The sequence below is a fragment of the Sipha flava genome, unplaced genomic scaffold, assembly GCF_003268045.1.
Source record: "Sipha flava isolate LNK unplaced genomic scaffold, YSA_version1 117_pilon_pilon, whole genome shotgun sequence".
Taxonomy (NCBI): Eukaryota; Metazoa; Arthropoda; class Insecta; order Hemiptera; family Aphididae; genus Sipha; species Sipha flava.
In genome coordinates, this window is record NW_020271741.1 from 1,074,128 (window position 1) to 1,090,025 (window position 15,898).

The following is a 15,898-nucleotide window of genomic DNA, read 5'->3' on the forward strand; positions in this document are numbered from 1 at the left end:
AGCTTTTCTTTATGATACAATACTCTCGATTCGTTCAAAAATATTAAAATGTTAAAAAATATTCAAAGATATTACATTCGTATATAATTGTACCTTCTATTGAGTATCATTTATAAAGCACACATACATTGTTTGTGTCAAATTGAATTACTTCCAATTAATTACCGATGGGAACTTCTAATGTTTCCTAACAATTAAACAACTATCAATGGTAGAGATTATTGTAATTATTGCTTCCATTCAGAAGTCCCTAAACAGTTTATTCAAATGATTATACAAATGTATCAGTAATCTGTGGTCGTCCGTCAATTGCATTCTATGTATCTATACGTGTATGCTTATCAGTTGTTTTTTTGCGTTTATGTAAATTTAACGAAAATTCACGTAAAATGATCTTTTCTAAAATAAGCTTTACTTGCAACGAAGAAGTACAGGTTTTAGAGAACCTACGAATCGAAAAATTACAAATTTTTCTAAAGAACCATGGAGTTATTCCAAGTGCAGAACTAATATAGGTACCAACAAACCTAAAACTTGTCATATATCATATTTTACTATTGAAAGCTTGGTAAAATCCGTTGATTTTATGAGTGAGCAATTTCAAAGTTCAAAAATCAAATGAAAAATATATTAAAAACTTTGAGAGAATCAGAATTAGAAAAAAAAAACTATTAAAGTTGAAAATGTGAAGATTTCAAAAGAAGTTATAGTTCCTAATAAACGTATAAATATAATAGAACAGAAAAATCTCTTACGTAATATTGAGATCATTGGCAATCAAGAGGTGAAACAAGAAAATTGTGTAGAAACAATCAAACCAATTGACTCAGAGTTAAAAGTTGAGCTTCTAGTACAGAATGCATTTAGAGCTTTTTCGGGCACTAATAATAAAACTAGAACAATTATTGCTACATCTATTTTAAAGAAAATAAGAACAATCTTAAAAACTAAGCAAAAAATCAAAACTAACACCAAAATAATTTTGTGGGTAGTCGGAAAACTCAAATATTTATATCAAAGAACAAAAAAAACTCAAAAAACAGAAATATTTTTTACAAAACATGAACAAAAGATTGAGAGACTCATTATAAATTTACATGGTTTAAAGATTTAAAGATTTTTGTTAAAAATTCTGAAATTACTTATGTTATAGAAATTGATGATGACATATCTTTATCTAAAATTATTTAATATATTGTTTATTGGAATATTATTTATTATTTATTTAACATATCGTGTTTAGATTTGCAAAATAAAGGTACTAAGAAAAAAACACATACTATTGCAACGTTGTAATCGGATATTAAATCAAATATCAAAGCCAATCTAATGGTTTTTTATCGATTTCATAGCAATTAATTTCGATGAATCAGCTTTTATAGTTTGTTGAACTTTATTTAAATTCTCAGAATATCGGTTTAATTAATTTCCATCTGAAACGACTTATTTACATATTATTTTTACAATCATGTACATATTTGCTTATTTCTCCGCACTTTTCGAACGACAATAGATTTTTGGAACATTTTATAAGGTCAAAAATTGAATGATCTAGAACAGTTAATGTACAAATATAGTTATTATAATCACAAAAAAAAAAAAAACTGAGACTCAACTGTTACAAGTGCTACTATCAGCTACAACCTCGAGCATGATTCTTTTATTGAAATAACTTAATACAAGAATATGCCCCTTGCACGTTTTGAAAAAAAATGCTTTACTACAAAAACTCCCATATACTTGTTTGAAAAGAATCTAAAATATTTCTAGCATCATGACAAATATTTATATATGTTTTTTTCTTACGCGGTGCAATATTGTACAACGCGTACAGGGACTCGAAAAATTATCTTTCTACTGCGATATCGTATTGCTTTTTAACTGAAAGACATCTGCCCCAGTTAGCCCACTCAATCGTCAAGCGTCTCACCGGGTAGTTCTTTGATGTCGCATCTCAAACCATTCATATTTCATGGTCGGTCGGTCAACCGCACGGTTATTATAACTGCTCCGAATAGTCAAGAAACACCATATCAGAAACTGTATTTCACATTAAAAAAAAAAAATAATATTATGTTAGTTTATTTTCATCCGATTCACCCCATTGATATTTGATTTATTCATCATTATAATCACGTCATTAAATTATTATTATACATCTGTATGCCGGTAAAATGCATACATTTTAATAGAAAATAAGAAATATGAAAAACAACTGGCAGCTCGGTGCTGAACCGTGCCAACTGAAATATTATTCCGAAACAGCGTATTGTTTCTTTGTCAGAAATAATTCGAAGAACGATGAAAAGAAAAAGAAAAAAGAAAATGAAAACGCGTGTTCATGCGGTATCCCCACAACGCATCGTGTCCGTCAAACGCTATAACGTAATCGCACGCTGAAAATGCGATTCATCGACGTGTGTGAAGTAAGCCCCCCCACTATAAAAAAAACTTTCCAAAATAATTGTAACCTTATTTTCTTAATTTGTAACTATTTGTAACCAAGTTTTTAGAATTTGTAACCTCATATTTTTCAAGCTACGGGTACTTTCTCAATGAGGGGATAACTTCACGCAGCCCCCCCCAATTCAACGAAATCGTCCAAAACAAATTGTAACTTATAAAGCCCAATTTGTAACTATTTGTAACCAACTTTTTGAAATTTGTAACCTCTTCAATTTCGTGTAGTCATCGATTTCCCTATGGGGGGCTGGCTCCCCCAATTCAACGAAATCGTCCAAAACAAATTGTAACTTATAAAACTCAATTTGTAACTATTTGTAACCATCTTTTTAGAATTTGTAACCTCGGCCCTTCCGAGTAATTGTAAATTTCTCATGAGGAGCTGGCCCCCCCAATTAAACCGAATCGTCCAAAACAAGTTGTAACTTATAAAACTCAATTTGTAACTATTTGTAACCAACTTTTTGGAATTTGTAACCTCATCAATTTTAAGTACCGATGGATTTCCCAAAGAAGATAACTGAATAAAAAAATAAGTTTTTAATTTATAATATCACCCAGTTCAATCAATTCGTCTAGAACAGATCGTAAGTTGAAGAAAATAAATCTATATTTAAGAAAAACAAAATCTAGAATGAATAAATGTCTTAATTAACTAGAATTTTACTTTTATTTTTATTTGATTAGGCTAAAATCTTAAATCAAAGATATTTTACAACATACTCAAATTATAAACGTATAAAATAAATTATTACTACTCGTAACTTATTATGAGAAGCCACTTCACATTCCTTAAAATTCAATAGTATAAAATAAATTATTAAGTAGATTAATGTAAATATTAATTTGTATTATTAAAATTATTAATTAAAATTATTTTTTAATATAAATATACACCTGTTAGAGCCTTACAAAAATAAATAAAAAAATTAATTAAATTTTAAAACGCTTAAAAATCTAACATACTTAATCTGATATTTTTATATAAAATAATAGATGTGGTTTTACATATTTGGATTCTATACACTTATATATTGTTCTTTTTTTTACCAAGTTATTATATATTTCCCAATAACCTTTACACGTTTGCAGTGTGTTACGTAGTGGCCCATGTTTTTTACATCTGAATCTCCAATGTATGAATTTGTAACCTCGGCCCTTTCGAGTAATTGTAAATTTCTCAATGAGGGGCTGGCCCCCCCCCCAATTTAACCGAATCGTCCAAAACAAGTTGTAACTTATAAAAATCAATTTGTAACTATTTGTAACCAAATTTTTGGAATTTGTAACCTCATCAATTTTAAGTACCGATGGATTTCCCAAAGAAGATAACTGAATAAAAAAATAAGTTTTTAATTTATAATATCACCCAGTTCAATCAATTCGTCTAGAACAGATCGTAAGTTGAAGAAAATAAATGAATTAGGCATTTAATTTTATTTGATTTGACTATATGCCTGATTTAACTTTATGCCTACGACATGTACAATATATATAATTAATTTTTTACATTGTATTATTTTTGTTTTTAATTTTTATTATTGCCAAATATTATTTTACCATATCCATCATTTGTGTTTTGTACTTCAATAAATGCAGTGCAGTGAAATTGTAATTATACCACAGTTTTTTCAATTGGTTAATTAAGTTAATTAATAATAATATATTAAGAATGGCACTAAAAAAGGTAAGTTAAACATAATAAATTATTTGTAAAGTTATTAGTTCTATTATTTATATGTTCGAATAACCTAACCTGCAGATATTCAAAGTAATATGTCAAATTCTAGTTTTACCGAAGAGTCTGAAGATGAAGAAATGGATTTGGATTTTGATGGTGATGAAAGTCTTAAAACTTTTCATATTGATATTCCGTATGAAGCTTATCAAAAAATGAAACCGATTGATGTTGAGTATGGCAATGGAAAAAATAAAAGAAAATATTCAGTATTGAAACCAGGCGTTTGGTCAAATATAATATTTGATGAATTTGTAAAAATACACAAGTTGCCATGTTGTTACATATTTAAAAGATGTAAATTTTATAACAGTAAATCTGCTAAATGTTTTTTAGTTTTTAATGCAACTTGTAAAACTGATAAATGTTATGCCAAACTTAAAGGTGTAGCTGTTAAGCACCCTCTCGAAGATCAACCTTTAAAACTTATTTTAAAAACCAAAGATACTAGAGGAATAGTAATATAATATAATAATAATTCAAAAAGGAACTTAAATGGAGAAAAAAGATATAGTATTGGAGAAGATCTACAACACCTGCGTGCAAATACTTGGAGAAATGATCAAATAAGGAGAAAATGTGACTTTGGAGATATAATACCAACAAACATTTATCAGACAAATGTGTTAAGAAAGGCTAAACAAGAATTTCGAGATAAAAAATTAGAAATCGTAAAAAAAAATCCAATTTTGTCCTTAGTGGGAATGAAACATACAGTTCCTTATGCTGGATCAATTCATAACATAAGTATTGATCGAGTAATCGTCCATTATTGGTCTCCGTATCAGATGGTTGTTTACAAGAAATCAAAAACAAATTCATTGCGTAATTGTAGACTTTGTATTGATACAACTGGAAGTGTCGTAAGAAATATAAATAGAACATCACAGGAATTACAATCATCACATATTTTTTTATATGTCGCAGTTTTAAATGATGGATTTATTCAAGTACCAGTGTGTCAAATGCTCTAAGAAGTACAAGATTTAGCAACTATAACTTATTGGTTAAGTTAATGGATAAGAGCTGGTGCTACTTAACCATATGAAGTTGTGGTTGATTATTCAAATGCACTTATAAGAGCTGTTACACGTTCTTTCTGTTATGGTTTATCTAAGATACAATATTGTGAAATGAGTTTGAAGATTCTTCAAGATGAAGAAGATGGTGTAATTGTTTCAAATTCTAAACTATATGTTTATGTGCGTTTGGATATTGCCCATTTAATTAAAATGATTTGTAGATGGAAGTGTTTTAAGGTAAGAAGACACGGACAAATTAAAGAATTTTACGTCAGAGCCATAATTCTCCTTAAAAAATCAAAAACACTTAATGAATTTAAAACAATGTTAACTGAAATTTTAGTAATTGCATCTTCAGAAATTGATGGTAATATAGAAGGTACAAAATATTACACTTCGTCAGAAAAAATTCAGAGAAAATATTTTAAAACAAATCAAAAATGTTGATTTCAAAGAAAATATAATTTCAGATGACCAAGAAATAGTTGAAGAAAATGAAAATATTCAAAATAATGTTCAATGTCTTAATAATATTTCAAATAATATGGATACATTTATTAAAATTATTAAAGAACGTGTAGCAGTTCTCTCCGATACACGTGGTGATCGTTTGAATGGGTACTTTTTACCTGGCTTATGTGCTTCTCTTCTTCGGATTACCAAAGATTTTCCTCTCTGGACAAACATAATGGCTAGATACTATAAATCAAAGTATGAAATGGCCACTTGAGCACCAGTCGAAGGATATTTTTCTCATTCCAAAAATGAATTGAGACAATCACTTAGCACCATAGACCGTTTTGTTGGTTCACATTTATTATCGATAGAAGGAGAATTAAAAATGGCCAGATTATTACAAGTTAACAAAATTCAAGATTATAAATCAAAAAATAATTTTAGATCAAACAACAGTAGTACTGATATGATATATGGTAATGAAACAAATAAGGAAATTTATATAAATAGCGATATAAGTAATGATGTTGAATCGGAATTTTATAGTGATGATGATATTTCTATCAATTCAGATAAATCTGATTTAAATATAATGATAACAGATGAACACAAGAAAATTGGAGAAATAAAGCAGACCAACATATCAAAATTAAAAAAAAAATAATAAATTCCAAACGATTATCAAAATATACAAGTCCATGTTCAGATATTCGTCGTGTACTAAACACTTCAGGATTACGATCAACTTCATTATCAGTGATATTAAACGGAAATCTTTTACCCGCTGTTAAAGTAAATAAAGAAAAAAATTCTGATATTTAACACGTGTGCTATTGATTCGCTTTTAGTAGCAATAACAGTAAGTTACATCGATAGCAAAAGTTATAAGTTATATATTGATAATAATAAAATGAATCCTTTTATAAGATTATGCAAAGATGTAGCTCTTCATGGATCAACAAGCATTACTTATCAACAACGAGGTAATTTGCTGCTAGAAAGTGAATTTTTCAAAAAGTCACCAGTAGAATCCGGAACCTCAATGTTGGACGCAAATATCAATATTATATCTTTAAATAACAAGCTTCTTTCTGATATACCTAGCAGTATACAAACATTGGAATGTACCATTTGTAATACAAAAACCGTATTTCATGATGCAACAATAATACTCAACGAATTGTTCAATAGTAGTGGACACTTAGAAGATATAAATAAATATTTAAATAAATATATTACGGAAAAAAAAGAAAAATGGTGTCCAAACTGCAAAAAAATAAGTAGAAATTCCATAAGAGTATTGCAGGAACATATTTTATTGGAAACAGACGTATTTAAATATAATACGATAAATGAAAATAAAATCTTAGTCAATGATATAACATCAAAGTTGTTTATTGGAAAAGAAAGGTAAATATTTAGATGTTAATAATAACTATTCATATATATATTTTAGGAAGTAATTTATTATATACTAATACTATAAATAATTTATTAATTAGGTTTTCACTACAGTCAATAATTTCATACATTGGAGATTCAGATGTAAAAAACATGGGCCACTACGTAACACACTGCAAACGTGTAAAGGTTATTGGGAAATATATAATAACTTGGTAAAAAAAAGAACAATATATAAGTGTATAGAATCCAAATATGTAAAACCACATCTATTATTTTATATAAAAATATCAGATTAAGTATGTTAGATTTTTAAGCGTTTTAAAATTTAATTAATTTTTTTATTTATTTTTGTAAGGCTCTAACAGGTGTATATTTATATTAAAAAATAATTTTAATTAATAATTTTAATAATACAAATTAATATTTACATTAATCTACTTAATAATTTATTTTATACTATTGAATTTTAAGGAATGTGAAGTGGCTTCTCATAATAAGTTACGAGTAGTAATAATTTATTTTATACGTTTATAATTTGAGTATGTTGTAAAATATCTTTGATTTAAGATTTTAGCCTAATCAAATAAAAATAAAAGTAAAATTCTAGTTAATTAAGACATTTATTCATTCTAGATTTTGTTTTTCTTAAATATAGATTTATTTTCTTCAACTTACGATCTGTTCTAGACGAATTGATTGAACTGGGTGATATTATAAATTAAAAACTTATTTTTTTATTCAGTTATCTTCTTTGGGAAATCCATCGGTACTTAAAATTGATGAGGTTACAAATTCCAAAAAGTTGGTTACAAATAGTTACAAATTGAGTTTTATAAGTTACAACTTGTTTTGGACGATTTCGTTGAATTGGGGGAGCCAGCCCCCCATAGGGAAATCGGTGACTACACGAAATTGAAGAGGTTACAAATTTCAAAAAGTTGGTTACAAATAGTTACAAATTGGGCTTTATAAGTTACAATTTGTTTTGGACGATTTCGTTGAATTGGGGGGGGGCTGCGTGAAGTTAGCCCCTCATTGAGAAAGTACCCGTAGCTTGAAAAATATGAGGTTACAAATTCTAAAAACTTGGTTACAAATAGTTACAAATTAAGAAAATAAGGTTACAATTATTTTGGAAAGTTTTTTTTATAGTGGGGGGGCTAACTTCACACACGTGATTCATCGTCCGTCGTCCTTCGCACTGCTTCCAGTGTAATGCATTATGTCCAGTAGCGTGTTAGTTAGATGTAAAAGGTATTCATCTTCCACATTTTTTTTTAATGATGGTTAATTATTATTTATTAATAATTACATATTAGAGTAAAATTATATTTTAATTTTACTATGATTAGATATATAATAAAAATTAACTAAAAAAATAATTTTCATTAAATACGAGACATACACGTAATAAAAATACCATTTTAAATGTAATATTATTATATAGGACTTCGTATTAATATATATACTAAGAATATTATTAATTTACTCTTAAACAGCCCTTAGAAAAAATTGTATCTACACCACTGATTATGTCCGTCTGTTTCCAGGTTCTTGAGTTACAGCTACGTAGCCGCGTTCAACCTGTGGCTGATGTTGTGCCCGTCGACGCTGAGCCACGATTGGCAAATGAACTCGCTACCGTTGGTCACGTCCCTGAACGACGTTAGGAATATCGGGACGTGCGTCACCGCAGCCTTCTTGTTGTGCGCTACGTGCAGGATACTTTCGGACATGGACGTAAGTGGAAAAAATAAAAAAAATAAATAAACGAATAACAACCCCGATCCGACCGTTATGCCGACCCGCTCTCCTGACCCGGCGATTAGGGTCGCGTGTAGACGAGGGATACGAGGTAGACCGCAGCTGTATCCACGGTTCCACGTGCACACCAGGTACGACCACCGAACGTGGCGTGTAGGTGTAAGGCCACGGTGATCTCGACAGGAGTCGATCGTGAAGTACGACATTCGATATATTTCTAACCCCGAAACCAACACTGCTCTCCTCGAACCTTCCGTAAGCAAACGTAAATGTCGTCACCCGGATCGAATTGTTGAATCTCCGGATTCAACTGTTACATATCGAGACTCAAAAATATCCGCACGTCGGCCGATTACTTGTTGTTAAAAACCGTCTTATGTAATACGTTCTCAATGTTTTCGCGAATTTCAAATGTACGAGACGATACCTAACTTGTCTTCGTCTATCTGCGTACTCATGTTATAGCCGTTCGTGAATATCGCTACAACGTTCGGTGATTGTAGCCGAATAAGTTTTTAAACGATAATCACATCATCCTTAGTAATAATATTGCCCTTGGTCCAATATTTGCATGAACTTTTTAACTCATGATTACGTTACGTAATAGTGCACGTGAAAATGAATCATTTAAAACCGTCGGTTTGACGACGAATTTGGTTAATAATGCAACAGGGAATGCACACATGTAAATAGATCTTAATTGAAACTGACGTTTCAGCCCATGTCATGCGATATAAAATGAAAAATACATGACCGTTTGTAGGCACGGAACCTCATGGTTTATGACGACAATACTGTGAAACTAACATAATAACGCTGAGCCGGGGTAATGTATCCGACCAAATGACCATAATTAATGTGGGGATATTTTGAGTGCAACACCCCGCAGCGCGCTAACAGGAATTCCGAAGGTGGACTTTCGGTGAGTTATGTTTTCCGTCCTTAAACCTGCCCTTGCGCATCTTTAGACCGGTCGCCCTATCATCATTACCTATCCTTAAACACCTCCCCCCCATCCCCCGTGACTTTGCAACCCATAGCCGATAAATTCTCGCGGTCTCGAGCGTTCGTTTCGGGTGCAGAAAGCGCGCGCGCGCATAGGGTTCATTCCGGAGAATGTATACACCGGCGTTTTATGCGCAATCAATTCGAGCGGGGCAGCCGGTAGGTCGGGTGCGGCTTCATAATGATAAGCGAATAAAGGTCGACCTGGTGGGCTCGTTAACATTTGCCCGAAATGTTTTGGCAAAGATAAACGTCGAAATTTAGGTCAACGGACGGAGAACATTGAACCGAGTAGTGCGCACATCGTACGCATGTGCACGACACGTAACCCGTGTTTGCGTATACGCATATGTACACAGGGGCGTATTTTGGGGGGTGGCAAAGGGGCGACCCCCCCTGAATCCTTATTCAAGAATTCGATTTTATGTCAGAAACACATTTCAAATTTTTTTAATGTGGATAATTTTATAATGAAATCAAATTACGCGTGGCTGTGAATATTGAATTAAGCTTTATATCAAGTCCATACTTAATGAAAAATCAAATAAAACACTAGCGTGACATTCAAAATACAGACAGGTTTTAAAAAAGATCTAACGACAAAAATCGATTCTAAGTGGATCTGGCATTAGATTAAAAAAAAAAAACACACAAATGCTAAGGATTCGCCAGATTAAAATATTACCAATAATTTTACTTGTAAATGTTGAGCATAAATTAAAGAAAAATTTGAGCCCCCCTGCACTGGAAGTAAGTCTAAACACGCTCTTGAATGTAAACGTATGAGGTATGGGTGGACACATTTTGGTGAGGTACACGGAAGTCCGACGGTAGCGTTGGATGAACTATTTTATCCTATGATTTTAATTAAACGTTCAATAACCGTACTGCACGTACCGAACGTACGACGTGGCACCACTGCCACTTCATACTATCGTCCGAATGGTGGGACACCGTCGCTTTGTCGAGCACGTATCGTGCTACCACCGTGAGCCACAGCCACAGCCCTTCGCCATTAATTTCACCCTCAAAATAATAATAATACATAAATTAATAAAAACTTGGATATTGTTGCTTCAATTTCCAACAAATCGAGATGTATCGTGTTTTTATTTTTATTATTACTGTCGTTGTCGTCACAATATCGTTGCTATTATTATTATTATTATTATTATTACTATCATCATCACCGTCTCCGTCATCATTGTCATAGTTATTGTTGCTATTGTACAGCTACTTTAACTGAACAATATGACGGTAGTGGCACGAGGGGAGACAACGCGAACCTCGAACGCGTACGTGCCACGTATGACCAAGGCTTTAACGCGATTAAGTTCATATTCTTCCGAAATAGTAACAACACATAACAGTTGTAACAGTAGTATTATTAATAATATATATATGAGCGCGCGTGTTAATAAATTACATTAATATCACTTTGATTCCCAATTGGTAATGGCGTAATAATATTTTAAATGTTATATATTATGTATTTTATTTCGTCATATACTCTGTCATGACGTATCTATTGTTTTTTTTTTTTTTTTTATCCCAAGTCAGGTAATTTATCGCATGGGTTTTATTCGGTTATATATGTGCAGTTAATGCGAAAAAGAATAGAAGAACCACCAAGTCTACCCATTGATTCCATGAAGACGTTCTCTGAAGAAAATTACGCTCACTCGTCCAGAACACAAATAGTTGTACGCCTCAGCTGGTATCCCAACGAACTGATTGACTTCTCGAATTTCTAAAAAACGTAACATTTCGTTAACCGACAATTTTTTTCTCCCCGTTCTATCCCGATTTATTGTACAATTCTTTCGTGTGTCGCAACTTTTTATAAGAAATAATTATAGAGGAACATAGAAACCGATATTTCAATACACAATAATTGTACTAAACCGATTTTCGGATATCGTTATCTAAACCGTATATTATTCAATATTAATGTCGATAAAAATTCTTAAAAATTTCGATTTTATTATTAATTTATCTTTCGACGCAACATTTAATTTAAAATATAATCAAATATTTCCTATATACATATCTATTACACTTACGTATCATTAGACCGACTAAACCATTATTACATAGAACTCAATCGTATGATAGTATAATATGTATTAATGTTTTAAACAATTGCCTTCCCTTTTCTTCCTTTTGCTGTCATGTACCTGTAATGTAAAATAACAAATTTAACTAATTTTTTTTATCTGCAAGATTTTTCAAAAAGCAATTTTATAAAACTCGCAACTGTAATAGTTGAATAGTTATTACGATATCGTACTATTTTTTTTTATTTATTTTTTTTTCAATATCGATATTGCGTGTGTGACACGCCACATGAAACGATATCATTACTAAAATAAAATATTGTTGTGCATCACGTCGTTATTATTTCACATTTTTCACACGCCCAATGAAGTTCATCACTCATCGACCGTAGTCCAATGGGGCCGGTGCACAATATCGACTTCTGATCGTTGACAACTATTCTTCGTCGATAACATCATAACGTCGCTATGAAGCGTCGCACTACTGTACAGCATTGAGAAAACTTATACCTCTTAGGTCAATAGGCGTGGAACAATTCGCATGGCGTTTTAACGTGATCGGGGGTGACCCGTTAAATATGTGATATTCAGTGAAGGTTTTCTGGTCCTTTTGAATATATTTAACCGTAACTTGGGAGCATAAAGAAAGGATATTCATTTTACAAATAAATGTAGATTGATTTAGGCGTTATTAAAGTTTAATACAAAATGCAACTTACTGGCTTATGGATGTGTAGAGCACAATATAAAGTATGGCTAACTCGGATGGTAGTCGTGTCTGAACTCCATATTGTGCTCTAGACATCCATAAGCCAATAAGTTGCATTTTTTATTTAACTTTAATAATGCCTAAATCAATTTACATTTATTTATAACATTAAGGTCCTTTCCTTTATGCTCTCAAGCTACAGTTAAAAATATTGAAAAGAACCAGAAAACATTCACTGAATATCACATATCTAACAAACGTTATTCGAGGTTCCACGTACTCCTCGTTAATCGTCTGTGTGCTTAGCGCACGGAGCTTGCGTCGTCAAAATTATGATTTTTTTTATTTTTTTTTTTCAATTTCGAATCTATTACGAAGTACCAAATCGATGAAAATAAAAAATGAAAATAAAAAAAATTACAGTCGGTAATATCCTCGTTAGCCACCGATCAACGTTTGTGTGCGTTGATGTTTACCCTTTGTTTTGATGTTCGCGTCGCGTGCACGTAATGTTCGTATAATGTTATAATGATAGCATGTTGTTTTTTCCTGTTTTTACAGGCGCAGAAACACGGCACTCAAGTGTTGGCCGCTCTTCTACTGGTTCTCCCTTACATTCCCGCTTCCAACCTACTGGTGACAGTGGGATTCGTTGTCGCTGAAAGAGTACTCTACATACCCAGGTAAATGTGTATTCATATGTATTCGATCACCGTCCGGGTACAGTACTCGTTTAGTATAAGAAATGCGTACTTACTGTTGTGATAGGTACGTTTCCCTGGCACCACAATGTTGAAAAATCTATAATTTTTTGTGCCATTAATTTTACCATAGTTTGTACCGATTTGTTCCACTCATTTCAGAATTTGTACCAACGAATTTCTCACGGAAAATTCGATTTCTCTTTAGGGGTGTCAGGAAAACATTTCCTTGACACCCAAAATCACACCTAATGAACTATTCCACATATTTTTTTGCGCCATTAATTGTACCATAATTTGTACCAATTTGTACCACTCATTTCAGAATTTATACCAACGAATTTCTTATAGAAAATCAACTTCTCTCTACGGGTGCCAGGAAAACGGTTTCCACGGAAAATTGAATATGATATTTTACTTTATTATATCGTATTATGTGAGTGTGTGATTTTTTTACCAATTAAATAAAATCGTATAAACATCCAAATTTCGGACTGGTAGAACAACAAAATCAGGATTTATATGACCGTAAATAATATTTTGTAGGTTGAAAACCCGCAAATAACATTACCTGTTATAAAATATATAACATAATACAGTATAATAAATATTACCAACAATATTATTGCACGCTAAAATAGGCACATATTTTGTTAAGTTATTAATTATATATTTGATTGCACTTGTGAACATTTATCAATCAAGGATTTGACGTTACTACTAGGTATTACTTTCTATGATAATTCTATTGCAATAATTGTGCTTCATGTACGGTATAAAGGAATTTATATAGTTGAAATGATTGTTAAAAGATTTGAAATAACATTATTGGTAGAAAACTGATTTTTATATAAATTATATGAACGTCGGCTGTTTAAAATAAAAACATGATATGACTTATACAACGTATTATCATTTAGCCCCCGACGACGTTTATCGCATGTTTAAAAAATTCTAATCATATTGATTAACATTATTTATACGTCTCACAATGGGTACGGTCTTATATTTATTAATTAACGATTAATTTATCTGTGTAAAATGTTACAGAGAGGTATACTAAATCGATTATCCGAATCGATACAATAATATTATACACCCCTAAAGGGTTTATAATTAATTATAATTAATTAGGCACCCCTAAAAAGAAATCGATTTTTCAGTGGGAAATTCGTTGGTACAAATTCTGAAATGAGTGGTACAAATTGGTACAATTTAATGGCGTGAAAAAATTATAGATTTTTTTAACATTGTGGTGCCAGGAAAACATTCCTTGTTGTGATCAAAGTAATCCGAAAATAAATGTACTAACAAGTTTACGAACAGTGTTTTATTTGCACCGGTACTGAAATTCAATAGGTTTTTTTTTAGTAATTTTTAATCGCAAGAGTCCACTTGCGAAACATATTATTATAACACTCTTTTAATATTAAGGCTGGTTTTCACATCACTTCCGTGTACGGTATGATAAAATCGTTCGTTAAAAATACATTACATTGCGTTTTCTAGAAAATCGATATTTATTACTTGAAAACGAATTTTTGTCAGACGATTTCGTAATCCTTTTGAAACCCGTACAATAATTGTATTCATTATCATTGTGCTGCATATTTGTGATATAAAACATAATAAATTAACGTGTTTACTCCACGTTATAGTTATATCAGCAGTTGACGTAGCAATATTGACAACCAACACTGCGCAAAATGTAATCCGTCATACCGAGCCACTGCAATACTATATTATTTTTCAAGATTCGATTATCAAGAACGCAATATCCATTTATACTAAAATATTTACTCGATATATGTTTAACGTAATGTTTCTAATTTTCAGTATGGGACTAATTCTGTTGTTCGTATACGGGTTGCAATCGCTCCTGCGCCACAAAAAGTCCTCGTGCTGGATAGTCTTAACGGCCAAATTCTTAGTGGGATTCACACTTTTCGTGTTCGTGGCTAGGACCGTGCTGAGAAACGGCGATTGGCTGTCCAGACCGACCATAATCAAGTAAGTTACATAGGCTCGTATATGGGGATACGGGGGGGGGGGGGATTCATTCTCGACCACTGGAATTTTAAGAAAATTTATGTAATCGATTAAGAATCATTAGTTTTTTTTTTCAATACAATTTAGACATGTAAAAAAAATAACCGGTATTGGGTTCTTTGTCCCAATTTCATAATAACCGATAGTGATCATCGTAATCGTAGTCATTAAGAACCTTAAAGCTCACCGGAATTTTTTTTCCTCCGTCCACACGTCTTCGAGTCACTACTGTATACAGCCACCCCTCCGACCATCCGGTTACCATGTGTATCGGTTCAGACCGATCGCCTAGCAGAAATTCACTCGTTTTCCAAACACAATAACACCTTAACTCATTTCTATGGACTATACATATATAGAACTGTGTATGTGTATGTACTGTCGGAACCGCAAGGTCCAGTGTCGATCGTTAGAGTATTACCACGTTATTTACCACCGTTAAGCCCGTGAACCGCATTGCAATCGACCGTTTCGAAATACATGTACATAAAGCATAATGTATATTTACCATTACGGCGGCGGTTGGAAAA

The 15,898-nt window shown here is 31.8% G+C and overlaps 2 protein-coding genes across 2 annotated transcripts in view; both read left to right on the forward strand.

Moving 5' to 3' along the window:
* Positions 1-15,898, forward strand: part of LOC112693131 (transmembrane and TPR repeat-containing protein 1-like) — a 168,302-nt gene that overhangs the window by 76,197 nt on the left and 76,207 nt on the right. Inside the window, exons 7-9 of the mRNA XM_025568057.1 lie at positions 8,634-8,823; positions 13,180-13,301; positions 15,156-15,329. Of these exons, the coding sequence (XP_025423842.1) occupies positions 8,634-8,823; positions 13,180-13,301; positions 15,156-15,329 (486 nt within the window). The remainder of the gene's footprint in view (positions 1-8,633; positions 8,824-13,179; positions 13,302-15,155; positions 15,330-15,898) is intronic.
* On the forward strand, positions 6,564-7,319 carry LOC112693141. The gene is made up of 2 exons (XM_025568070.1): positions 6,564-7,089; positions 7,182-7,319. The coding sequence occupies exons 1-2, from the start codon at positions 6,590-6,592 to the stop codon at positions 7,297-7,299; spliced, it is 618 nt and encodes a 205-aa protein (XP_025423855.1). The 5' UTR covers positions 6,564-6,589; the 3' UTR covers positions 7,300-7,319.